Source organism: Lasioglossum baleicum, chromosome 8 (genome assembly GCF_051020765.1).
Source record: "Lasioglossum baleicum chromosome 8, iyLasBale1, whole genome shotgun sequence".
Lineage (NCBI taxonomy): Eukaryota > Metazoa > Arthropoda > Insecta > Hymenoptera > Halictidae > Lasioglossum > Lasioglossum baleicum.
In genome coordinates this window covers 12011581-12037804 of record NC_134936.1, presented here as the reverse complement: position 1 = coordinate 12037804, position 26224 = coordinate 12011581, and the positions used below count along the sequence as shown (strand labels likewise).

Genomic DNA, 26224 nt, shown 5'->3' with positions numbered 1-26224 from the left:
TCTTTTGTCAACTCCAGCGCATACATCGTGCATCCATGATTTGCATTTCAGCATTTTAATTCTCCACAAATAAAACAAAATCAATCGCTTTTCTTCTTTTTAATTTTTAATGCCAATTCCTTTCTATTAATTACTGCGTTTCTTTTATTTGCCGTATTTTTTATGTTTTCTTTATTCTGCGTTGACGTTATTTCGACTGACGAGGTAGTACGACTTGGGAATCTCATATGGGTACGACTTAAGACACGGCACAAGTTAAATTTAAAAAGTAAACATAGTTCCTTAAAAATTTCGAAACATTTAGAAAGTGGCGCCTTATAACAGAGTTCACGTTTTTGTTAAGAGTGTTGTAAATACGTCATTAAGTTATACGAACGTTTCTAAGTAGAGAGTCTCTTCTTTCACTTTACCACACGACGCTGCCTGACATTCTTTCGAGATTTAATGGACCCCGACCGAACTTCCATGCCCCCCACCATAAAGATTCGTTTTTATCAGTAATAAAAACTTGCGGCAGATTTATCGTCTAGCAGGGATCCAGATCGGATGATTCTCGGGGTTCCGATAAATCTTAATATTTCACAAAAAAACGTACACTTCCCCTAAGGTGAACCCTTGTCCCCTAGACCACTCATCACGTTATTCGACAGATTCGCCGCCGGTTTCTGTTTCACCGTGGTGTACGCAGCCCTCCTAACGAAGACAAATCGAATATCGAGGATCTTCAACGCGAGCAAACACAGCGCCAAGAGGCCATCGTTCATATCACCGCGATCGCAGCTGATCATCTGCTCCGGTTTGGTCTTCGTGCAGATCTTAATTAATGGAGTTTGGATTATAATCGATCCGGCGAAGGCGATGCATCATTACCCGACCAGGGAAGACAACCTGCTCGTCTGCAACAGTTACGTGGATGCCAGCTACATGATTGCCTTCGCTTATCCCATCATGCTGATCGTCGTCTGCACGGTGTACGCGGTTCTAACTAGGAAGATACCGGAGGCTTTCAATGAGAGCAAACATATCGGTGAGTCTGACAATCTATTGTTCTTTCTTTGAAGTTCACTCTTGCTGAATGTTCCCTGCTTTTGTTCTGAACTATCCAGGCTTCTCAATTACTCAGCTCTTCAGGTACCTCAAGCTTCAAGCTTGATCGCCATTGTACACAATTAAGAATTTCTTTTCCTGAAATCGTGAACACACTAAATTAATTCGATTATTTACTTCTCATTTTCACTGCTTCGAAAATGATACTTACAAATGTTTGACATTCTTTAAACAACAATATAAGACTCCTGCTAATGCTCCATAATTTTGAATCGTTAGTACCACAAGATGAGCCTTGTTCTTTCATCTCCGTTCACTTTACACCATCAGTCGTAATAAACAATTCTTACTACCATCTCTCTAACAGGAGCATAATTTATGCAGAGCCCTCGAAAAAATAATCAACAGCAGAATTTCCTCGACGGGAATATTCCCGTATTCTTTCTCGACCTGAACCCTTTCTCGTCCTGTCGAGAATTCCATCAATTCCATTTTCCTTCTTCATTCTCCCGTAATTTCGTCTTCTTTCTCATTTCCTTTCCAATTTTTCCTCTTTCGCCGAGTCTTCAAACGTTCTCCATATTCTTCTTCCTCCCCACGTGTCATACCGGGAGTGATCAATAGACTGCGGACACCTCTCTGCAAAATAAGAATGTTCTGCATCAGTTTTAACAAACTGGTGGCCAACAAAAATTTCTTTCCGTAGTTAATACGTTATTTCATACATTCATGACAAAAATGAGCTGTGATTTAAGACAGCAAAAACATTAGAAGAGAATTTGAAAATATTTTTGTATTATTTTCTATCAATTTTATTCCAGTTCGTTGCAATTCAGGTAGAAAATTTTTATTTTCCGTAAAGATCTGCTGTCTATACGTAATGGGTGGTCCACCTAAATACGACCACCTTTCAAACTATTCAAATAGTACACAAAATATTTTTTGTACCCATATAATTGGAGGAGATATTTAGGTGGTCCACCCTGTATACGAGTGACACTAATTCTTGACCAAGCTTAGAAATGAATTTTTATCGTGACATGCTCGAATAGACAGAATTATATCAAAATGTTTGGAACGCTAAATTTTCCGTTTAGGTTTCACAATGTATACCACCTGCGTGATATGGTTGGCGTTCGTGCCCCTGTATTTCGGCACGGGCAGCAACGTCGCCCTCAGGATCACCTCGATGTCAGTGACTATCAGCCTGTCAGCGTCTGTGACTATAGCGTGTCTGTTCAGTCCGAAGGTAATTTCACTAGAATTCAATCTACGGTTGCTGGAACCTTTTGTAAAACGAGATCCACTTTTCTCTCTTTTTGTTCGGACAGTTGTACATTATCCTGATCCGACCGGAGAGGAACGTTCGCCAGAGCATGATGCCGACCAGATACAGCACGACCAAAAGCTCGGCGGTGACGGCGACAAATGTCTCGAGCATGATAGCGCCCGTGACGCTGACAGGTGCCACGTGCGATCAGAATAAAGCTGTCAAGAAGCACGTTATCAGCACCATTGACTGCTGGACGCAGAGCGAATGTAAGTGACTATCGGCTGACACTGGAAATTGTTCTCTGATGCGACTGCATTATTGTCTGCCAATGCGTGATTCGAACCAAGCATTTCGTTTCATTTTCTTTCCGCATCTCCGTGCATTCCGGATTTTTATCATTTCTGGATGGATCTCATCAATCAATCACTGAAAAACAATATTTTTCATACCTTAAGTCGATTTAAATCTCCATAAATGCATTCCCGTAATTTTTCGAAAAAATTTTAAACGCTAGCTGTTCGATTAGTACTAATTTCGTAGTAATTCTACGAAATCCGAATGTTAAAGAAATATTACACTCGCGCTAATTCCACAGCACGGTAGCGTGAACGCGTACGCTGGAAATAATACCATAATCACGAGAGACTGTGGGGCAGCAGGGTTGAAACGGTATAACTTGCCCGATTTTATTAAAAAGTTGGAGAAAAAAGGATTATACGAATCGCGTTATGAAACGCTGCCTTAATATCTTTAATCTTCCGAGATCGTAAATATCGTGGCTAGCCGGGCAATTATATTTTTCGGTATTAAAGCTTTAAAACCGCGGTAATACGAGCAACGGATAAAATAATAGAAAAATAATATAATACCGGCGGGGATCGTAACTTCCCCTTGCCCGAAACGTTTAAAATCGCGGCGGGTTTTATTTTAAAGCGACCGCGGTTTAAATATTTCCGCGGCCAGAGCTCGGTTCCGGACGGTACAGAGGAAAAGAAGTGTACATCTACAACAACCGCGCGGGTCGTTTCTATTTTAACAATATTCGTTAACAGCGTTTAACGCGACTAACGAGCTCCGCGAAGAAAACGCTACTGGCACCGTGCTTTCCCGGCCGTTTTTCTATCCAGCCTGTTTCGAGCTCTCCGCTTTATGCGGCTGGCAACTACAATTTTTAATTAAGCTTTTCGATAAAAAAAATCCAGAGAGAGGAGAGGACGACTTGTGAGCGGCTGATACACAAAAGATCGCCGACGGCGAAACGTCCGCGGCAAAGAGCTTCCTCCTTGCTAGAGACTATTTTAAATTAACTAATCCGTGGCCTTCGCGATTTATCAAGTGACTCGTTCGCTGACCGAAGCTCTTGATTTTAATCTTCTTAGACGAGAGTTTAATCTGCGAGGAAACAAAGTGTTCAATCTAATTGAATTAAATTTATCCGATGAAAAAACGACCATTCTAAAGCTTGAGATTTCTACTTTTTGTGCTATATGCCGTTTTTACTAAAATGGGTGTTTTGAGTGCAAAATCTGTCCTTTATTTTTCATTACTTTTCTGTGGGACTTGCACCAACATATTCGTGGCATTTTTCTAATGAAAATGATACGAAATATGGTATAATTCCGATGATATTTACTTGTGTAATGAACGATGAAAGTTTTGGGCGCGAAGAAGGACAACGTATGGGAAAGAAAGAGTCGCGGAGAGTCGTAGGGACATTTATCGATGAAACAGTGTACACAGAAATTAACAGGAGTATGGATGATTGTTGTTCTACAATCACGCATTTTTTGCTGACAGATTACGAGCTGGAGGTGAAGGACCAGAAAAATGGCAAACCAGCGCCAACGGTGATCTCGCGGCTGACGCAAACCTCGAGCAACGACCTCGAACAAAGTGGAATTGTGGCTGGTAACAAAGACGCAAAGGAGAATCCCACATCGACGACGACGACGACGACCAAAGAGAACGCGAACACAACGAAGCAAATAAACAATAACGCGAGGATAGGCAACGGGCCGGTGAGCCAAGCCGACGTCTCCTTATAGCAGCAACCCTCCCCGGAATCCGCTATTTTGAACCTGAAACCAATCTCGAAGAAGCCCGTAGTTGTTTAAACATAATGTTTTGTAAATACGACTGACTGTACATCGAGGCGGCGATACGAGAGAGAGAGAGAGAGGAAAAGTGTTCCGATTGTCCTCTGAAGCACAAACGCATTATTTTAGCTTTACCGGAAGTGTGCGGGGAGGTCTGTGAATTATTAGACTCGAGTTCAGTGAATCAAGGGTCTAACTGTTCGGAGCTGTTCTTGAGAAGTTGCGCCCTGTTTGCGATATTATTTGCAATCACGCAGTTGGTCCATGTTTGCGCAAGGTAGGAGGAACTCGCCTAATTCACTGCGGATTCTAGCGTTTCTTAAAATACCTGAAACAGAAAAATCTTACTTTACAGAAAAATCCATAGTCTAATCGTAACAATTTTTTTTCTGTCGTACGATACTCGAATAACATTGAAAGAAAACATGTATGGCAAATGTATCCTGCTACCATGTGCAAGCGAGGTGTTCATGGTGTTCAAATGCAATAAAGATTTCTGAAAATTGTGATCGACATCGCGAAACCATAGAAATCCACTACAAAAAGAAAACAAGCTCACAAATGCATGGTATTGATAATTGTTTACGAAGAACACCTTTTTTACGATAGAACACTAATAGTTTACCGTTTGTAATCAGTGCACCAAAGAACTGTCGAAATTATTCTAAACAATAAACTTTGATATACTTTCTCGTGAAACGCTGGAGAGCTGTGAACTATATTCAATATTCAGTCTAATGATTTGCACACCTCTTGTGTTATCGTATGTCGTGTGTACTATAAAATGTATTGCCTAGTTTGGTGGAGGTGTTGCGTTAATTAAGGTGAAATTACAACGTGAATCTTCGTACTTCCTGTATTCATTAGCCTGCAGGTGTTCATGCGAATTCAGAGTGTTCCAAGCCAGTCTGCAAGGATATCAATCGGATAGACGTTCATTTTATCGATTTCATTCTGAGAGAACACGAAGATATATTCAACATTTATTTCGGCGTTTTCGACATATCATTGTATACGATAACTACTTATTCAAATGGAAGACTACTATAAAAATAAATGGTGGTACAGTCTGTCTCTGTAAAGTATTTGAATGAACCACAAACACTAAGAAGATTTTTGAAACAGATAAAATTGTGGTTCGTTTAAGTACTTCCGTGTGCGACTGTAAACACATTTTTAATTGTCAAAAATTAAGAACGTCTGGTTCTCTTTTTACACGGGTTTGTTTTTACAGAACTTTTACATGGTCTTTTCAACGCGTTCAATTTAATCTGCTGTCTTCTGTTTAATTCGGCCTATTTTTATTTTAATAAAATAAAAATGAAAGTAAAAGTTTGTTTATATTTATGATATATGTGTCATTGTATATGTATATTTTCGTTCTATATTTCGTTAATATGGTTTCTGACACGTGTTCCACCATGCGAGAAGAGATCCAGACGTATCGTACAATTTTGATCTGTGTTCAGGCGAACAATAAAGCATTTCGTTGTGTTCCTCGTTCAAGTGAATTGTTATTTAGCCGAACAACCATAAATTGGCCACCGCAATAGCAATGTTCGCGATTAATCCCGGTCGAAACCAATAAACACACGAGACCATAATGTCGCTAAGTATCGGACAACACGCACCGTTCGCCAAAGGTGACGCATAACCATCGACTTTAATTAATTACATTAACTCGCATGTTAAGAACTGCTCTGGTTTCCTCTGTGATCATAGCATAATACGTGGAATTAATCACGTGGATTGCGTATAAATCTCTTTTGTACATACGCTGACCATTAATCCTTACGCGACTCGCTAATTAATAGACAAACACGAGACGATACTGTAAATAAAATAGTCGGAGTGGTTGTATGTTGTAAAGATATACGAACGAGAATACGAAAGGGAGAAGCGAAACAAGAACATTGAAAGTTAGCCAGATCGTTGCCAAATGCGAATAAATGCGCCGAATGATATGAACAAAAAGAAAAATCAAAACGAGGCGATTCACCGATATCTGTAATTTTTGTAAAAAAAAAAAGAAGAAAAGTGAGACAAAACGATAATCCTATTTAACGAGATTTTTTCTGTACATATGACTATATATATCTCTGTAAATATATAATTACGAGATCCTAGAAAATAAGACACTTCAAGAGGAAAGTTTAAAAACACATATACGTATTCGATACTAACTATAAAACTCGCTTTAAACGATTTCGACTACACGATCGTAGTAGACTATATTAGGGAATCTTTTCTCCTTCTTTTCGACTCCTCTCTGCAGACTATAGGAATTGCTAAACGTAGAACTTAAATGCGGCGCGTGTTCCGAATGTTTTCTCGTAAAACTATAATCGCTCTAATTTTAATAGTTGAAATTTATATGAGAACGAAGAAAGAACGACATCGTTCTGTAGCGTCTGTTGTACATAGGTGTCCGAGCAATTGTAAATTCTTACGTAGAGTCGTGACTATTAAGCACAAACGATACACATATCTCAGTCTATCCTACGCGTAGACACTGTGAGGTTTCATTTGTAGCAATAGTCACTGGAAAATGTTCAATATCCTCGAGATTATTATTCATTCATAGACAATGTCTAGCGTCGTTGCGACTATACAGGATGATTCCGAAGCAATGTTAAAAATCTACGAGTACGATGTACAAAATTTCAACTCGCGAAATTGAACAATTTTCTTGAAATTAATTCCCGAATATTCGATTAGAGTCTGGACTAGAAAAATATCTGAAACAATGTCGATTATATTTGATGACGTAGAATCATCCTGTGTATTTGGGTGTAGAAAATTTTCATTCTTCGATTTGTAGGCAGGCCTGGGCGACGCTGACTCGCGGAACAGATGTGGCTGCTCCTCTCCCTCCCGAAGAGAACATCTGTTCCGCGTTCCGCGAGCCAGCGTCGCCCAGGCCTGATTTGTAGGGATCGTGTCAGACTTTGGGTACAAATGAGCCCGGTATCCATTGTTTGGCTTTCAAAGGTTTGATTTTTCGTTCCGATTAACATTTTCGACGACTAAATGGAAAGCTTAGATAGAGGTCGGCGGCCATTAATTTGATTTTTCGCGGTGATGATATTGGCCAGACGGTACAACGCAAAGATAACTTATTGACCGTTTCCATAACGATAATCCTAATACGGCCGGATGTGTAAATATTATTTAAGGTGGCAATTGTAAATATATCTGCGTAATATACAGCGAGTCACGAAATGAGATAAAACAACGTTTAGTTCATACGGAACCAATTTAGTCGTAACATTCGACAGTGTTAAGAGTGCGGAGAAGCAACCGGCGCACCGATAAATTATTCAAAAGAATCAAATGATGCAATGCAATGACAATGTCAAGAACTTTTAAAAAAAACCACGTTCAAAACTGTTACAGTCTAAGCATATTTTAAATACGTACAAGCGCTAAGGTAGGAACACAAGTATAAGTGGATATTACAATGTATTCATTAAAAGGGACAACAATGAATGAAAAAAAAAGTAAAAATAAAATCTATTGTAAGAGTAACCGAGTCAGTGCTATTATTGATCCTCGTCAAATCCTTTCAAGACACCCCATAAATCAAGAACTACTATAGATGTTTATGTGAAATATGGATTTTCGTGGATTTCAGAGACTGTAAAAATCAGTTACTCCGCTAAGACGACATCAGAGTCCACATAAACTAAAAAAACGTCATTAACTTCTATTAAACATTCTGCTATATAATCCGCCGTTTAAATATTACATACTAAAGAGGACTTCGTAGTTTATACACTTTATTCATTTACATTGTACAACACAATAAAATATTACAGTATAATAAACACTTAACTGTACGTTTAGTCTAATTGGACCTTCAATACGTTCTGATTTCATGTTTACTTTCCCAATCAAGTGATTGACTCTGTGTATATCTTCAATCGAAGTTCGCAGAAAATTCAGTAACGACTAAACAATGTTGCAAGAAAAATAAAATTACATTACAATAAAATACAGTATTCTCTCCTTATAGTTACATCATCGGAATCAGCAACGAGTGTATAAAGAGTAGCAGACACGACTACAGCGAGAGGATACTGTAAAAGAAATTGTTTTTCGTTATTCGAACGTATTGCAGCGATTAAAATCATCTGAACTTGTTAACCAACGCTTTAATTAGTCAGTCTGATTCCTCGATGATTCCACTGCGCAAAGGATAAAAGATACCCTGCTATAGATCATCTCGATCGTTCTTATTCATGCCGCATCGAGGTGCATGTTCTACAATAAGCGTGAGACATGTTTCAGGAGGCATTTTATTTCTCAAAAAGTACAAAAAATTACAGTGAGAATGATGCGCCGCTCGTCATCATTGTCGTGCCAGGCGGAGACAGAGAGATGATCCGACCAAGTTCCGATTTGCCACAAGGTTTCACCTGAGCAGGTGGACTTCTCATTTCGGCTCATCGTTCAGCTCGTGGTGCTTTACCGGGTTAGTGGATCCTGAAAATCCCGATTAGGCAATATCATTTATGATTAGCGTGCCATTGAAACATTCGTGGGATTGAGGGAACACGCAATCGATCAATCTAATCTACCTAATGATTTCGATACCTCAAAATATCATTTTTTAAATTCTTTCTTACTTGAGCCTTCAACGACAAAAACAATTTAAATATTCACATAACTTAAATAAAAATAGATTTACTTGCATGAGTCCAGTGCTAACAAAAGTGACTATAAACCTAGTGGCACAGAAACTACTCGCAGAAACAAGGAGATGCGTTCAAGGGTGCGGAAGAATAGAAAAAGCCTCGCTAAAATAAATTATTTGTTTATTCCATTAGCAATTACAACGCTGTGACGTTCGACTTGACATTCCTCGTTCGCTAAGCAACGACGTCGTTCGTATACCGTCACGCTCTCCTAAGCATACAACCTTCCTTTCCTTTCTTTTTTTCCTCTAATCCTTTTCCTCGATCTGACTAGTTACATTTTGTTCTCCCACTCACTCGCGGCTTAATATATCGGTTTCTTTAGAAAAACAGAATGGAAGAAAGAATGGTTCGACGCAAACGACGAAGAAAGGATCGATACTCTTCTAAATAGACACGAGTGTGTGCGATTTGCCGAATGTGTATACAGGGTGTCTCGAGTGAACAGGTCGCCCAAGCTGTACACAATATTTGGTCTGACTATAGACTCTCGTAGAATATTGCAAAATCCGGAAGTTTATTTATAAAAGTATATTTCTCCCGTCCGTCGTGAAAAAAACGTATTATTATCTGTTTTATAGTTTTATATATCAATCACGCGTGGTGATTGTAGCTAATTACGAGCCACTGACAGTAAATTTTAAATCTCCAGTCCCGAAGATAATTAAGAGAACGTTCATAACAATTTCTACTCGACGATCTTCTCAGTTTTTACAAGCTCGGCTAACTTGCTAATGACCGTACGCTCGTAAAAAATTAACGACCAGGAAATTTTTTCCCAAAGCTTTTAATACAACGGTACCGATTGGGAATCAAATATTATGACAAATGCAGGTTTGCGACTCTGTTTTCCCTAGGAACTTAATCTATCAAGTAATTAGACAGTAATTAGAGTCGGGCAGTATTTGAAGAATTTCTATTCCTATGAATATTTGAGCGAAGACTCGTACGAAACTGAATTTACCCAGCTCCGAGGATTCTTACGAATTCTTTTATTTCTTTGGCAACTTCCTAACAATGAAAGGAAGGTAAGAAAGAAGAATAAAGATTTTTTACGAGACTCTGTGCTTGGATTTCGTGATTGGTCAAAAGCAACACACGAAGAACGAGGTCTCCAATAAAAAATTTTATTCTACATTTTTCCCACCATTTTGCCTTTCAAAATCATCAACATGTATACTCTTATCACCGGTTCATCATCCTATATCATCTCCTTCTTCATTTATCTTTAACACACAACACAAACAATATCATGCTAAAAACAATTTGTAGATCCCATGTAACAAAACAATGAAACAAAGACAACAGTGATCTATAAATTCTCTGGTAGATCAACTGTATACGCAGGATTCGTTTCTTTGGTGGTACTCCTCGATTATGTTAACCATTATTAATCGCGGTTTACATTAATTTAGGACTGCAAGGATTTTAAGTATCAGTGAGTGTGAATAATAAGGCATACTAGGTATCCTGTTATCAATAGGATACATTTCAGGGGGACAGAAGATAACTGAATTTATGTCTTCCAGTACTTACCACTGCTTTTCATACCTTTGATCTTTATTTGCTTCTTCTTTAGGTCTGGAGGAATCGATAAGGCTTCTCTACTAGATTCGCTTCCGCCTGCACCAGAACTACCTCCAGGCATATCAGCCTCCTGCACTCCGCTCGCAATGATTTGTGCTATCTTCTTCTTTATATTAGCAATCTACCAACAAATTACAAATCCATAAGAAAAATGCTACCACGTTCCTCTATGTCCATCCACAAAATACTTACATCTCTTTGTATTCTTTCTTTGTGATTCGTTGCTTTCTGCTTCTCCAGATTTGCTCTGGTAACTTGATCTTCAATACACGCCAACACTGTGTCGCAAGCCTGACCCCAAGCAGCTAATGTTTCAGCCACTACATTGGTATCAGCTGGTCTAACGTCTCGTCCCAAACCCGCATAATCTACTTCTAACTGTGAATTCTTTTGATCTAGCTTGCCGTGTATGATGTCCGCATAAATCGCTTCGATTATTAAATCCTCTAAGTCTCTAACATTCTTTATATCTAACTCCTCGAGAAGCACAGAGTATGGTATACATCTGGACTTTGTGGCTAGTGTTACGATAGTTAAGTGCTGCAGCTTTTTCTTCTGCGTGGGAGTTAACTCCAGAACCTTGTCTTTGTTTTCTAAGTATTCTTTGTAGGTACCGTAAGCAAATAAGTTCAACGTGTTCCAGTATTGAACATAGGGCCCAGTCTCTAGCTCTTTGATATTGGGCATATCTAACAACTCCCCGAACACATTAACACCTGGCGTTTCTACGGCTTGCTTTATTAGTTCTATGGCAGCTGCCCCCTTCGCAGTTTTCGCTAGCAGTACAAACTGCTCCAAGGGGTTGTTAGCAGACTTTTGTGGTTCAGTGGTTGTGCCGCCAGTCATTTTGATCCTATCGAATAGAGACGAACTAATAAAAAAGGCTCTTTGCTGGCAATTATCGAGGGAAATGTATAATAAAAGTAATATGTACGGTATAAAAATAATGTATTAAAATGTGAAACAAACATACGAGAGAAGGTACCCTCTGATAAGACTGACTTAATGTTTCTTAATGATTCATTGATTATTTATTGGAAAATAGTTGTTGAACTTTGATATTACATATATCGTGCAGAAACTGAAAAAGTCAGCAGGAAACTAGGGGATATCCTTCTCTTTAAATCACTATAGATAGGTTAGAGAAATGACTAGACAAAATAGGAACGCACCGAATAATTTTCGTTAACCTCTAATCGCTTCGTAAATTTGTTATTATATAATTGCGACTTACTCCGTTCGATGTTTACAAATATGAAATATCTTTTTCTACTGAATATGCCTTCAGGTGTGCACAAGTATGCGAATACAACGGTATAAGTTCTGCCACAAGAAAGGAATAATACCCTTATGGGTACGGTTTACTGATCTTCGTAGAACAAAACAGGGTACATCGGCAAAGCATGATGCGAGAACATTGTTGAAAGAAAACACTCGGAGCCGAAGATGTATTTTCTCTGAATCGATAATATTCCTCGCAGTTCTTTGTGAAGTTCTCGTTCAACGTTAGGCAAATGTTGCCGGTACTGGAATGCACCATGCATCAGTGCATTCTAGAGACGAAACTCGAACGTTTCTACGGTTTCTACGTTGTCAAGGCACCGACGAGATACTATATCTGGTCGGTGGTCAAGGCTACGTAACAGCGAACCCTACACGATCAAGAATTATGACAGTACTTTCGTTTCTAGTATAGTCTGTAGTTTCTGAACGTGTCAAAAGGAACAACTTCAATCCAATGGGTTGAGTCCGTTGAGTCTGTTTGACAGAAGAGAGGGGAATGTGTGTTCGTGCGCGAATGCGAACGGTTTATGTTAATAGTATTTCCAAATGATTGTGCCGTTTGATGGGAAATAGTGAACGGAAATATTTCAAGATTGCAGTTCGTCGGACGAGATTGCGCTTGAAAATTCCGCGGAAACGGATAGTATAAGATGAAGCCTTTAATCGAGTTCGAAGAATGTTTGCGAGACACGCCAAAGTTTCGGTGAGAATTGCTCTCGAGCTCTCTCTAACAACGTCGTATAGCAGTCGTTTTATTCCGTCGCGCTATGCACACCTTGTTTACTATGATTGAGCTTGTTGAATGCACCACGTTCCTTTACGAAACGACGGCTCAGAACTTTATGTTTTTAATACCTGTACCCTTTCTTCCTACAGATCATGCATCGAGGAAGTGGAGACGAACGTTGATCTACTAGAACAAAAGCTAGACAAGGTATAGCTGCGAACAGGTTGCACTGTCTTTCTACGCAACGCTTATCAAATTTATCGATACATTTCTCTGCAGGCTGGGTTGGGTATTAATCGATCGATACGATTACTTTGATCAGTTAATTAATCGCCACGGTTTCAAATTGAAATATTTGTGAAAATCAAGATTGATTCAATCGATCGATGAAATTGGTTTTTAATTATTGATAATAAATATTAATCGCTGATTAAAAATACTTCTCGTTAATCGTTTATTAAGTATTGTCCAACCCTGTCTAAATGTTGAATGCTTAAATTGTCACTTTTGTCAATTTTGCATTTTTTTCGTAGGTATTGAAAAATTGTAGCCAAATGATTGACACTGGGAAACTTTTTATAGGACAGCAAAGGTAAGCTAAAAAAGTTGTTGGAATTTCAAATGAACGGAAATGATTAATTTGGTTGAATGAACTGAGTAACTGAAAAAATATGTTAATTGTTTCAAATGGTTTTGCTCTGCATTAAATGGGGGAAGGGAGATTCTGAGCAATGAGGAAATCAGGAAACATATATGAATTACTGCCTCTGTTAGGAGTGACTCATACTTGTGGCCTCTGTTCTATACAATGATGAGTGATACTGCTTACAATTCTTGGAATATGGAAAACATTCATTCAGTTTTTCTTAGCTAATTATGAATTCTGAATATTCATGTATTTTTTGTAAACTGTTTTAAAACATATGCACCGTCTTGGAATATACAGGGTGCTATTGAATAAAGTATCTTAAATATTTCTCTCATTCTTAATAATTAATAATACCATAAAGTGTACTAAAATTATTATTATATAAAATATAGTATATTTCAAGGGCATTGATGAATTTTAAATAGAATTAATATATTTTTATCATCGTTATGCAATTGTCAAAATCAAAACCAAGTCAATGACCTACAATATCGTGACCTCCGTGTGACCTTAAATATGAAAAATCTAAGAAATTCATTTTAAAGTTCGTAAACAGCACTTTTGAATTTTTCATACTAGAGGTCATTACGTCATAGGTCACTGAAGTGCTCGTAATCTTCATTATTACCCAACGACGATAAAACTATTTGGACACGTTCGGAAAAATATCGATGACCTTGAAATCTTGAAAAGTACGACCTTGAGGAAAAGTTTTTCCTCGATATAATATTTTTACCCTCAGACCAAGTGAATTTTTCCTCAGACATTTTTTCGTATCCTCAAAAATAAGAAAGATATTCGAAACGATCGAGTTATGCAGGTCGCTCTATAAAATTCACAGTTAATTTTTTTATGCTATTTTTAACAACCATATTTTTTTGTAGTCAATTCTCCAATAGTCTCTGGGAGTTATCACTCTACTTTAACGATGATTCCGAGATAATGGCCTTCCTAAACAAATTAATCCATGCTTTACAAGAAATGAACAAGTTTCATACTATTTTATTAGATCAAGCATCTAGGACTGTGATTAAAGATCTTAATTCATTTATAAAAAGGTAAGATCAGTTCAGAATGTATACCTTAATCGAACTAGATGTTACACATATCATTCAGGTGTACGTGTAATATTTTTCATATTTCAACAGTGACATCAAAAGGGTGAAAGAGTCGCGCCACTACTTCGAGAAAATCTCTGCCGACTTGGACATAGCTTTAAACAAAAACTCGCAAGTCCCAAAGAATAGACCGGCTGAGTACGAAGAAACTTCCAATATTTTATCAGCCACCCGATCATGCTTCCGGCACACAGCTCTAGACTACATTCATTCGTTGACGATGATACAGGCACGCAGGCGGCACGAGATACTGGGCACATTACTTAATTACATGAACGCCTGTATCACGTTCTATCACCAAGGTAGCGATCTGGCACAAGATTTGGATCCGTTTTTGAAAGATCTTGGAGAGGATTTAATTAAAATGAGAGCCGACTCGGTGAAGCTCGAGAAAGAAATGGAGAACCGACATATTTATGTTACGAACAGAGACTTAATACCCTCTCTAGCACCCGGCAATCCTAGAATGGAAGGCTACCTGTTCAAACGCACCACCAATGCATTCAAAACGTGGAACAGAAGATGGTTCTGCTTGAAAGATCAACAGCTCGTGTACAGAAAAAGAACTGGTGACAGTGACTATACAGTCATGGAGGAAGATCTTCGTCTTTGTACTGTGAAACCGGTGGTAGACTGTGATAGAAGAAATTGCTTCGGTGTGCTGAGCCCTGCAAAGTAACTTGTCTTTTATAATCTTGAATATATTCGTTCACGTTTTCTCTATTTAAAACCGAAAATAATTTGCAGAAGTCACATTTTGCAAGCGGACAGCGAGGAAGCGTATTTAGCATGGGTAACTGCCGTGCAGCAAGCTATAGGTGCTGCTATTCAGAGAGAATTGCAATTACAGACTATTAGGGGATCGAGCAGACAGTCGAAACCTAAATCATGGTAATCGAAACTGCACATCTCTATTGCAATCGATAGGACACATGTAGAATAGACAATTTACAATGCTTATTATTCGCAGCAGGATCTGGGAACAAATCCTGAAGATTCCTGGAAACGATACCTGCTGTGATTGTGGCGGTGCTAACCCAAGGTGGGCCAGTATCAACCTTGGAATCACATTGTGCATAGGTGAGTCAATTTTACTATGCTTCAAATGCAGGAGTCACCGTGACGTTCTCAAATTACGCGTAAATTACTGACGATGACTAGCAATTTACTGTCTCCCTCCTTGATACAAGAAATTTATTAGGTTGTTGCATATGAAATGTCCGACTTTAGAATGCAAATGTTGCAATACGTTTTGATCAAGAAGTACTATTACTTCGAGGTACAAAGCTTACGATCCCTTCAATTTTAATTTATACATATAAATTTCCTTTTAAATAGATTTGATTTCAACCTCAATCGGTGCGATTGTTCTTTTTGTATGTATGGGAAAACAACATATTGACGATAGCATTATGTGATAATTGGTGACTAATCAATAGACTACGGATTTTATGCATTTATGGGAAAAATGAGTGGGTGCAATTTAAAACAGTAAAAGGTTAGAATGATTTAAGAGTGCTGATCTATTTTTCTCAGCTTGTTAAAATTATTAAAGTAAGAATAGACTGTTTATATAAGGCTCCAGTCAATTGCAATTGGTGCAAGCAATTTCTATTTTGCATAAAGATCCGCAGTCTACTAATCAACGCACTATTCGTTGATAGTAAAAAGAACTACAAAATAGAGATGACAATCTTGTAAATGAAGCATGTGACCAAAACATTCAATTTCTACCGTAGTACAATCAAAAAACGTGTGATTCTTTGATCAATAAGAAATAGTTGCGGTTGTCTAACGTTACTGTTAAAAATCGGACATTTCATATGCAACGACCTAATACATATCGTCACGTATTAAGTGAGTCACTCTGCTTTTAATGAAGTAGATCACCTAGGGTGACTATCACTATTAAAGTATTCCTTAATTTTTTCAGAGTGCTCCGGAGTGCACAGAAGTTTAGGTGTCCACTACAGCAAAGTGCGTTCCCTCACGCTAGACGATTGGGTGCCGGAAGTGTTAAAAGTGATGGCAGAGCTCGGGAACACTGTAGTAAACAATATCTACGAAGCTCTGCCAATTCCTCCCGACATGGTTAGAGCCACACCAAAGTGTGCTGGGTATGTATAGTAAGTGTGATCAACATTAGAGAAGTTGTAAATCTAAATTCGGATCTGTTTTCTGTCAACAGCAACATTCGTGAAGCGTGGATAAGAGCGAAGTACGTGGACCGTAAATTCGTGAAGCCGTTCAGCAACATGATTTCATCCGGACTGAATACGACTCAGGACAAGATGCACTTTAGGAAATGGAGCGTCCGCAAACTGCGTCGCAGGCCGCGAAGCTGCGACAAGATTGGCAGTGTGGAGAAGACAACAACGCTGTCTTCGGTGAAAGAAGGCCAGCACTCGACGAGTTCAGATGACAGCAAGCACACGTCGATAGAGAGCTTGAGTTCCATGGACAAGGCGAAGAAGATCGAACGAAGTTCCTTAAGCTCCGATGATAGTATGAATCTAGATCTGAAGAATGAGTCTACCCTACATGGAAAGCTACAAGCGCGACCCCGCAGCGAGATAAGAGAAACCGTTGTGAAAACTGTCGATAGCAATACAGAGTCGAGCGTCGAGAACGAGCCTAAGCTCGACTCCTCGGAGGTAGCAGACAATACGATATCCAACTCGGAGACTAGTTTATCGTTGAAAAGCGAAGTGTCCTTAACCGCGGAGATTTCCGACGACAAAGACGTCATAGAGAATAAGGATGTCGGGACTGAGAAGCAGTGTACAAAGAGGATAGAGTCGGACGTGCTGATGTTCGGGTGTGATCTACCAAAGCCATCGATCGATAATAGCTTAGAGTTAAGTTCGGATCAGGATTCCACCGTCGGCGAGGACGAAGAGTTCACCGATGAAGAGGACATCGAGAATTTGCATCCCGACATGCTACTCTACAAAGCCGCAACTGCACACAATCTTCCCGTGATGTGCGCAGCTTTTGCGACTGGTGCTGATAAGTCCTGGTCAAATGTCAATGATAAAGGACGCAACGCTCTGCATCAGGCCATTATAAGCGTAAGCATCGCCCCTCACGCGTTCCTCTAGTTATATCTTTGGTTGCCAGGAAAAACGCTGCATATCACAATTTCAAAAAATGTAAGATTTACGTCTTTACCAGAAAAAAGTCATGAAGATAAATTTGAAAGGCTCAAAATTATAATGAAATTTATCGGCAATATCTCGAAAGTGAGAGTATGTGACATGCGGCGTTCTTCCTGACAACCACAGATATAGGATTGAAGAAATAAATGAATTTTCAGCTGTCTTCGATCAGTTTTTTATACACAGTTATATTTGTGTTTGGTTTTAGGGATCTGTGATGTCTTGCGAATATCTCATTCTTAATGGTGCTCGCATAAATTGCCAAGATACCGACGGGAAAACTGCACTATATTTGGCCACTGAGTTAGGTATGTAAAACAATCAAATTACAAAGCATACATCATTCGTCTTTGTACTAAATTAATGTATTTTTGCGCTGCTATTTTAGGTCATACTGCCCAAGTCTGTTTACTACTGAAACATCGTGCAAACCAGCACATCGAAGATGAAAGTGGTGTGAAACCTCTGTCACTAGCTGTGAAAGAAGCTAACGCAGACATTGTTACTCTGTACGTATTACAGATTGTTTAAATGCTCATAGTAAAAATGTAGGAGTGATTGAACTTCGTTACGAAATTGATTTTCGATTTCAGATTACGTCTCGGTCTCCTGAACGAGGAGATGAAAAATTCGGAGATCGGTATCAGCGGTGACGAGACGTTCAACGACGTAGTTCGCGATTTCAGCCAATTGGCATGCTCTCACCCCGAACGATTACAACGACGAAATGAAAGTAATCACGCGGCGCAGCCACCCGAATGAGGTTTAAGAACATGCAAGTCTTATTTGCAGAATGTAAAAAGCTTGCTACAACGCAAAGAGAAGAAGGAGAGGAGCGCATCGAGAATGTCGTCTTTCAGTTCCTTGCAGGGTAACAAAGTTGATTAACGAGGTGAGCATACAGGAATACGGGGACTGTGAAGTTCCACGGTATAGTAATCGAGAGAATGCGAGATAGAGAACTGAGGATCATTGAAACAGAAAGTCTCTCTGCACTAATCGATCTCCGCGCGACAAAAATGTAATTTTATATCTCATTGATTTCCCTTTTTCTATTTACATTCGAACGAACCAAGAGACTTTCAAGATTCTTTGCCGAAAACACAAGGGAATATGTAAATTATATTTTGCTTACTCATGGTATAATACTATCCAGTGATAAACTGTTCAGATCGAGGATGTCTCTTCCTTCCTCCCCACTCTCTACTCCCCCCTTTGCAGGAAATAAAACGAGACGCGAGATTTTATATTTAAAAGAAATATCCCTTCCACGATACAACGGAATTTTGAGACTCTGAAAGTTTTGCACGTGCGAAAGAACGTAGACTATTATTAGCGGGTACTTGTACAACGTTTATGTGATACGAGAAGAACGTGACAAAGTAGCGTTAACTCTGTTAATACGAGAAGTTTTACTATTTAACCGACACGTTTTCAACATGATAGTATGGTCTAGCAAGATGTCTTTGGAAGAACAACAATTTTATACGTATATCTGTTTTTTATATACTTAATATTATCCAGTAGTGTATATACGGCTGGCACTAAAAGTAATTGTTTCAGTTTTATTATTTTCCATTGGGTTGGTGCACGTGAAGCTTCTGCACTGTAATAGACTGCAGCAGATGTTTATGCATTTACCGCCAAATCTGAATGTGCAAAACGCAAATTCCGTAGAACGTCGACTTCGTTTTCAGTATGGAAAATCTCGATAGGAAAAATAATCAAATTAGTCGCACAAGCGTAGAATTTTAAATGGCCTACTAGTAATACATTACGAAGAAGTAGGAAAAATCAATGTGATCGTGTATGATAAATTTTTAATGTGTGTTTACCAGCTGATTTAAGAGAAAGAGTATTTTACGTGCAACAATCCAATAATTGTAGCCACACGATATTGTGTAGTTAGTATCGAACTATGATATTATTGATACATAGAGTTTATGTAGTTGATCTAGACGTTACATTTCTAAATAGCTATAACGCAGAACCCATTGAATTACCAAAATAGATTAAAGACGATTCTGTAAGTAGTTACTGATTAATATAGAATTTGTTGCCAAAAATGTGAAACGTTTGTACATACAAACTTAGAGATCTGATTACTATTCGATGTTGTATACTTGAGCAAATACTTTATTTCCGTGGACAGTTCCGGGTCCACAACAGCGCATAATTTAATGGAGTGTATAAGAATCTTTCTATTCGCGAGTTTTTAATCGATCAAAATTTTTGATTTATTACGTAGACGTGTAACGGTGTGCAAATTACGAGACAGAACTTCTGTGAACAAACATTGATTCGTTTCATTGTGATCGTTACGTGAAACATATTTTTTATTTTGGAGGGCAATGAATCAATGAGTGAATAATACTATAATGATGAGATTAAACATGAATTTTGGATGATAATTACCAGTTTTGTGATATGCACATCGCTATATTTTTTTCATGACAACGAATAAGTTATGTACCATTTACTTCCACTGTAATATTATACATTGTTTTAACAGTATTGCTAAAAGTCGTAATGTAATGCATGACTTTTGATGCATAGCGAAAGGAAAAGTTCGAAATCGACGGGAAAAAAAATAGATTGTTAAGTAGAGGCTTTATCAATAGTTGCGAAACAGCGTACAAAATCGAATCATTGGCACTTCTACATACGATTGAATATATTTTTTATTGTTCGATATATTGCCGTATTCTTATCGAATCTGGTATTCGATTTGATAAAAATCCGTTTCTTTCGTGAACGAGATCACAACGTGACTACACAATAAATATCAGATACTCGTTGTCGCAGACAGATTGCGACAAACTGTTTTTCAGTTTTAATACAATATTTCGTAGTATATGTTATTTTGTTCATAGAGATTCGTAATTTTGCAATAACTTTAGAAGAACCATGGTGTTTGGTAATAATCCCAGGACTGTTACAAATCTTTTTTCTCCAGTTGAGGGACGAATTTTTAAAGAATCGATGCTTTATATTTGTACTTATATTTAGTCCTTATTTTTCTACATGTTTTTTACGCAAAACGGACAGGAAAAAAATTCGAACAGGGAGATAATACACTAAGCAAAGCTTTTCGATTCGAGCGAGAAGCGTCTTCCACGAATATAGTTCGCTCTTGTAAAATCTCTTCTATTCGATGATTTTCCGATGAGCAATATTTTCTACACGAAATTCGATTGATCCCGATGAGAATCAACGATACTGTCTACTTATGAAACATTGTTACGATATTCCTGATTTGCGTGTACACCACTTGGACGAGTGCTATTGTTTCACTGTTACGATCCATTACATTGAAAATGTGAACGAATAATGTACAATACTGTAAACAGACTTCATAAAGCAAGAATTATGCAAGCGAACCGTATTCTGTTCATTTATCCACCATTTTACTAAACTGCATTCATACTGTCCCAGTCTAAACCAATTCTAAACAATATCTACTATTGTTTCACTAAAATTTACATCGATGCTCGAAAACAAAATATCAGGAAAATTGTAGACAAACTTTAATGACACCAAATGTAATTCAATGTAAGTCTACTTTCAAAATTTAATTACTAAATTAAACATTCTCTAATAAAATAAACATGGTTTATTGTAATTCTACATTTTAATTGCAGTAACAGTGTACCAATAATTAAAATAAAAATTACGGTATTTAAAATTCTTATTACTCATTTGGAACCTACTATTTTTTTATGTTAGGGGAGCACTGATAGGACAATCTGAAATCGCCTGGTTCACTGGTCGAAGATGGTGGACACGTCGATCCGTCGGCTCGACAAGGGACTTGCGCAACGAATTATTTGTCGTGAGAACGATGGAAATACGGCGCAATTCATGAACCGTAGATCGATAAATTATCTGAGGGAACGCATATGCATACGCACAATTTACGCGTTACTCTTGCTCGGTTGCGTAAATTAATCCAAACGGGTCAATACCCTATCGCTGCAGTTATCAGTTTACTTCTATACATACACGTACGCACAGGGACAACTATCCGGGCTAATTTATCACAGATTTTTCTATCTTTCTACGAGAGTGTTACATACTCGTTGTCTTACTAGCATTTGTTTACGACCGAAGTAAGCTGCCAGATACATGGATGACGCGAGAAACAGATTTTTCACGTCGACACAATCATAAACATCCGCACTAGCACAATAAAATGCTTTTCTGGACGCTCTAATAATGTTCCACCAATAAAATCCTACAATACTCATTTTTTCTATTCGGAGCTATTTGTAAATTAACAATATTGGAAGCAAAAATAAATCGAGAAATAACCGACATTTCCATAATAATTAATTTCGATTAATATTATGCTTTGGTTGTATTAATTGCATTAATTAAAATATAAAAAGAAATAGTAGCGTCAACGAAACAAATTCTTTATGGAAAGTATAATTACAGAAAAGAAACGACGTTCGATGCTAATTACAATTATTAGACCGCGGATCTTTATGCAAAATAAAAATTGTCTTTATCAATTGCAAGACACAGGAGCCATGTAAAACTTTCTTTCTATTTTCAAAAATTTTCATAAATCGAGAATAACATATGGGCGTTGTTAAATTGTCTTAATGTTTTAACTGTTTTAAATTACATCCACCATGTACTAATTATAATCCTGCAGTGTTCCATAAAAATAAGAAAAATCCCAGGAAAAACTGCGTGAATTTTGTCAGCAGTGTTGTACGTGTCAGCGCAATCATTCTCGGAGCACACGATGATTTTCTGTCGAGTCGGGGAACTTTTTCGCGGTCCACCGAAAGAAAAGCTCTCGGTCAGCCATCGCGGTTCGATCATTGGCGTGTCAGCAGCGGAAAAGCTCGTTGATCGTCGATCGTCGATCCTGGATTGGCTCGATCCGTGCCACAGCTGATAAGAAAACCGCATTACCATTGGCCGGACCTGCCATTCCGATAAAAGCCGTTGTTTGTCAGCGGCTAACGTCGATCTTTTTGCACCGGGACGCCTGTTGCACGCGTCGATCTTTCCGACACTCATTGATCCATCACGTGCGAACGTTGTTTCCCACACTCCGGTCCCCCCTGTTTACTATTCGACGTACGCACCCGAACACAGACACACAGTAGCAAAATATTCCTTTCGTCCTTTGAACCCGACTAATTTAGTTTAATCCAATTGCTGATCTTGTTTGCGTTGCAAATATTATTTCCTCGAACTCGGACGCGTTCAAAGAAATTCTTACGCTGGTGCCGGCCGGTCTACGTCAGACGCAGCGTCTCCGTTTCGATAATGCGATTTCCTTGTTTATCTTGCTCGCCATCCTGCACGATTGCAGTTTCTTTCGATCTTTCCCATGCTAGATTATTTTCGCCGAACGTTGATCTCTTCTGCTTCGCACGCGGATCATTTTCGCGAGTCTGCACCAGTGAAAGATGATTTTAAGTGTATGGATGCATTTTCGCGGGGAACTCTTGTGGGTAGGTCAGGCACAGCGAAATTTGTACTGCATTTCGTTTTCTTCCACATGTTGCATTGAATTGTTAAAAATTCAATCAATTCGAAGAGATCGACGTACTGTTAAGTTGGAGGGAAAGTTCTGTCGTACTTCAACCCCTTGCCGTACTTTGACGAGCCAGACACGTGATGAAGATCTTTAACAAAGTCTAACAAATATGAATGTTACGCGTTTCATTTTAGATGAAATAAAAATTGATTCGTTTGTAATCAATATTTAAGCATTAAAATAAATGTAGCCATACAAAAAATATACATTTTCTTTCTCCTTCTACAACATTTTTCTACATAAAGACGTTCTAATCACTGTAACTGCGAAACAAAAAGTACGGCAAGGAGTTAAAGACAACGTTTGAATCGATTTATAAAAATATATGTTTAATATTATTGAATGATATTATTTCTAGCATTTGTAACAACTTGTTGCCATCTTTCAGATAACCTGTCAATTCCTGTTTTTGTACAAGCAAAATTACCTGATTGTTTAAAATAGGACAGAACTTCCCCTCTGACCTAATATTTTCAACTTCTCCAAATGATCGAAAAAAGAATGAGATGTAACGTTCTGATTCTTCTGAAAAGTTCGCGTTTCAGAGGAAGTTTAATATTATTTAATGATATCATTCGCATTATTTGTAACAATTTGTTGCCATCGTATTAAAAATACGACAGAACTTCCTTCCAACCTAATATTGTCTACTTCTCCAAATGATCGAAGAAAGTATGAGATGTTTTTTCTGATTCTTCTGAAAAGTTCATTTCAGAGGAAGTTGGTGTTATAAAAAACAGCGGAAGCCGAATAAGGGTAGTTTCGTTGCGGCAGTTTCTCGGTAGACAGTCGAAGCGAAATGTCTCTCTCTCCCTTTAATTTCCGTTGAGCATTCGAAGCAAGAAATGAAGAGGAGTAGAGAGGAGAGAGGAGAGGAGAGGAGTGGCCCCGTATACATATTTTTGGCACCACCCTCCAGAGCCGCGGATCACGGGGGAGGGCAGTAATCGAATAATTAACGAGCAACTCGCCGCTCGTTCGTGTCTGTCAGTAAAATTAGCGCAGCTGCGCGCGGAATGGCATACGCAACCACGAGGCACGACGATCGTTCGAAATAGGAGCCTCTTCTAGGCGTCGTAGACTGCCTGCCGCCGTTGCTTGCGCATAGATAGAATCGTCTGTATTAGAAGCGAGGCCTCTTTCGGCCAGAATCGGACCGTGAATTTCCCAGTTAATTAATTACGCCGACAGACGGTTCGTTTCTCATTGCCCTTTGAGCCTCTGACATCGAAAACCGAAAAAATCAAACGATTCCACCATTTAGAACTGTCCCGAGATGTCCGAATAATTGATTCGACTCTCTTATCTCTGCTGAAAATTTCTGGACCGCGGTGTTTTGCATTTATTCCTTTCGCGCCACTTTCTTTTTTATTTCGTGTTATTCATTACTCTTCCGTGCAAAAATTACCTCGCCGAAAGATGCCACGTGTTTTCCGCGCATGAACTTTTGTTACTCGTAATAATTCGTATGAACAAGTTGATTTTAATTCGTCCAATGAACATTCACTGAATTTTATACGGTGTACGAAAGAATGAAAAATGTTCGTATTTAATAAACATCGTTCTTAGACCTGGAACGACGAGTTGAACTCGATCGTTGATGAAGAGAGGGTTACAGAGCCGAAGAATAGAGCACGAATCACCGCTCGGCGAGGTCAACACGGTCTTCGAATTGTAATTAATGAGGCTGCCATCCGATCCAGATGTTTACACACACGGAGAAGCCCGGAGCGCCTGTTGCTCTCGCTAGACTAATTTCTTTCCAATAAATTAGCGTAGGATCAAGGGTGTTTTACATTACCGCGTGACGTTCGGCCGACATCGAACAGATTGAAAACAGATGGTCTTCTCACGTGGAATGCTCGCTATGCTGAGATCACCGCGAATGATTTTAATGAGGATCAATCGATAGCTATTGGGTTAACGGCTGGGAAGCGCAAAATTGCTAGATCGAATCTGGCCGGCAGCGATGATGCGAATCGTAAGCGTGCATAGCTAACGACGCGAGTGTCCTCGCCGAAATACTGAACACAATTCATGCATCGCCTTTTGGAACATCGACAGAAGGCTTTCATTAAAAACGAGACTTTCACACCTTTTCTTTTCTTCGAACATGATCCTTCCAGATCCAAAACTATTGTTTATTAGTAGACTGCGGATCTTTGTGCAAAATAAAAAATATTTGCGTTGATTGCAGGACACAGGAACCAAATAAAAATTGTATTCTTCTTTTAATTATCCTATTAAGTTAAAACTGATCCATCGATGTCCTCAATAAATGCATAAAATTCACAATCTGTTTATTAGGCGGGGGCACATCCTCGTCTGAAACGAATGGAAATATCCAAAGATTAATTAATGAAAATATCAATGAAGTTAATTCAGTAACATACAAAGCAGAAGAATATATAAACTTCGTAGAAAAACTGGTGGTAATAACATTATCGAAAGTAGAACATAACCGATCCCCGTCGTCTATGGTTCAATCTGCATGGTAAATGACAAAATGGCGGCGGTCTCAAGTGGCTCACAGTTCGCCATGTTATCTGACGTTTTGTCTGCGCAACGAGTTGCACTTTGCATCCAATTAATCCGAACGATAATATATCAATCTATTAGGATGCGCATATACAACAATAATGAATAAATGAACGTTCGATGAGCAGAGTTCGGTCAGAGCAAAATCACAGGTGGATGGAGGACGGTCATCGTCGCGGACGTGTCATCATAATCATTGTCGCGCGTCCGTCCCCTCGATTTCTGAGAAACCTGGCCTAAATACGAGAGGCCCTAAAAACGCCTAAAAATAGTTTCGTAAGACGGTTGCGTCCGGGGACTCTGGATGCTGTAAATCTGTTCGCTTCTTCCCTTTCTCCTCGGGTAATTCGCTTTCGCGACGCTTCTAACGAGAATCGAATTTATACGCTCGCGAGGCCTCCCCCTTTTCCGTCCTTCTACTTCTCGACTTCCTGCGGAACCTACCTTCTTCAACCAGAGATCTTTACTCAAATCCAGTGTGTCCTTTCGT

At 38.7% G+C, this 26224-nt stretch overlaps 3 protein-coding genes across 10 annotated transcripts in view; 2 read left to right on the top strand and 1 right to left on the bottom strand.

Annotated features, from left to right (window-relative positions):
* Positions 1-6991, top strand: part of LOC143211224 (uncharacterized) — a 392388-nt gene extending 385397 nt beyond the window's left edge. Inside the window, exons 13-16 of the mRNA XM_076428690.1 lie at positions 651-1027; positions 2145-2296; positions 2379-2586; positions 4118-6991. Of these exons, the coding sequence (XP_076284805.1) occupies positions 651-1027; positions 2145-2296; positions 2379-2586; positions 4118-4365 (985 nt within the window). The 3' untranslated portion in view covers positions 4366-6991. The remainder of the gene's footprint in view (positions 1-650; positions 1028-2144; positions 2297-2378; positions 2587-4117) is intronic.
* Positions 6992-8695: 1704 nt separating this feature from the next.
* On the bottom strand, positions 8696-12237 carry Csn7 (COP9 signalosome subunit 7). 6 transcript variants are annotated; one of them, XM_076428711.1, is made up of 4 exons: positions 11873-12237; positions 10893-11553; positions 10650-10821; positions 8696-8901 (listed from the first exon to the last, which is right to left on the bottom strand). In XM_076428711.1, exons 2-4 carry the CDS (start codon positions 11544-11546, stop codon positions 8852-8854), a joined length of 876 nt encoding a protein of 291 aa, XP_076284826.1. In that variant the 5' UTR covers positions 11547-11553; positions 11873-12237; the 3' UTR covers positions 8696-8851. The 6 variants fall into 6 exon arrangements, with proteins under 6 accessions (XP_076284826.1, XP_076284827.1, XP_076284824.1 ...); XM_076428712.1 differs by having other exon boundaries at positions 10665-10821; positions 11935-12237; XM_076428709.1 differs by having other exon boundaries at positions 11935-12236.
* Positions 12238-12424: 187 nt separating this feature from the next.
* Cenb1a (Centaurin beta 1A) lies at positions 12425-21173 on the top strand. 3 transcript variants are annotated; one of them, XM_076428699.1, is made up of 12 exons: positions 12425-12687; positions 12861-12918; positions 13245-13303; positions 14245-14418; positions 14509-15153; positions 15226-15369; positions 15452-15558; positions 16412-16595; positions 16667-17549; positions 17845-17944; positions 18025-18145; positions 18230-21173. In XM_076428699.1, the coding sequence occupies exons 1-12, from the start codon at positions 12635-12637 to the stop codon at positions 18396-18398; spliced, it is 2697 nt and encodes an 898-aa protein (XP_076284814.1). In that variant the 5' UTR covers positions 12425-12634; the 3' UTR covers positions 18399-21173. The 3 variants fall into 3 exon arrangements, with proteins under 3 accessions (XP_076284814.1, XP_076284813.1, XP_076284815.1); XM_076428698.1 differs by having other exon boundaries at positions 15449-15558; XM_076428700.1 differs by lacking the exon at positions 12425-12687 and having other exon boundaries at positions 14370-14418; positions 15449-15558.
* Positions 21174-26224: the final 5051 nt, after the last annotated feature.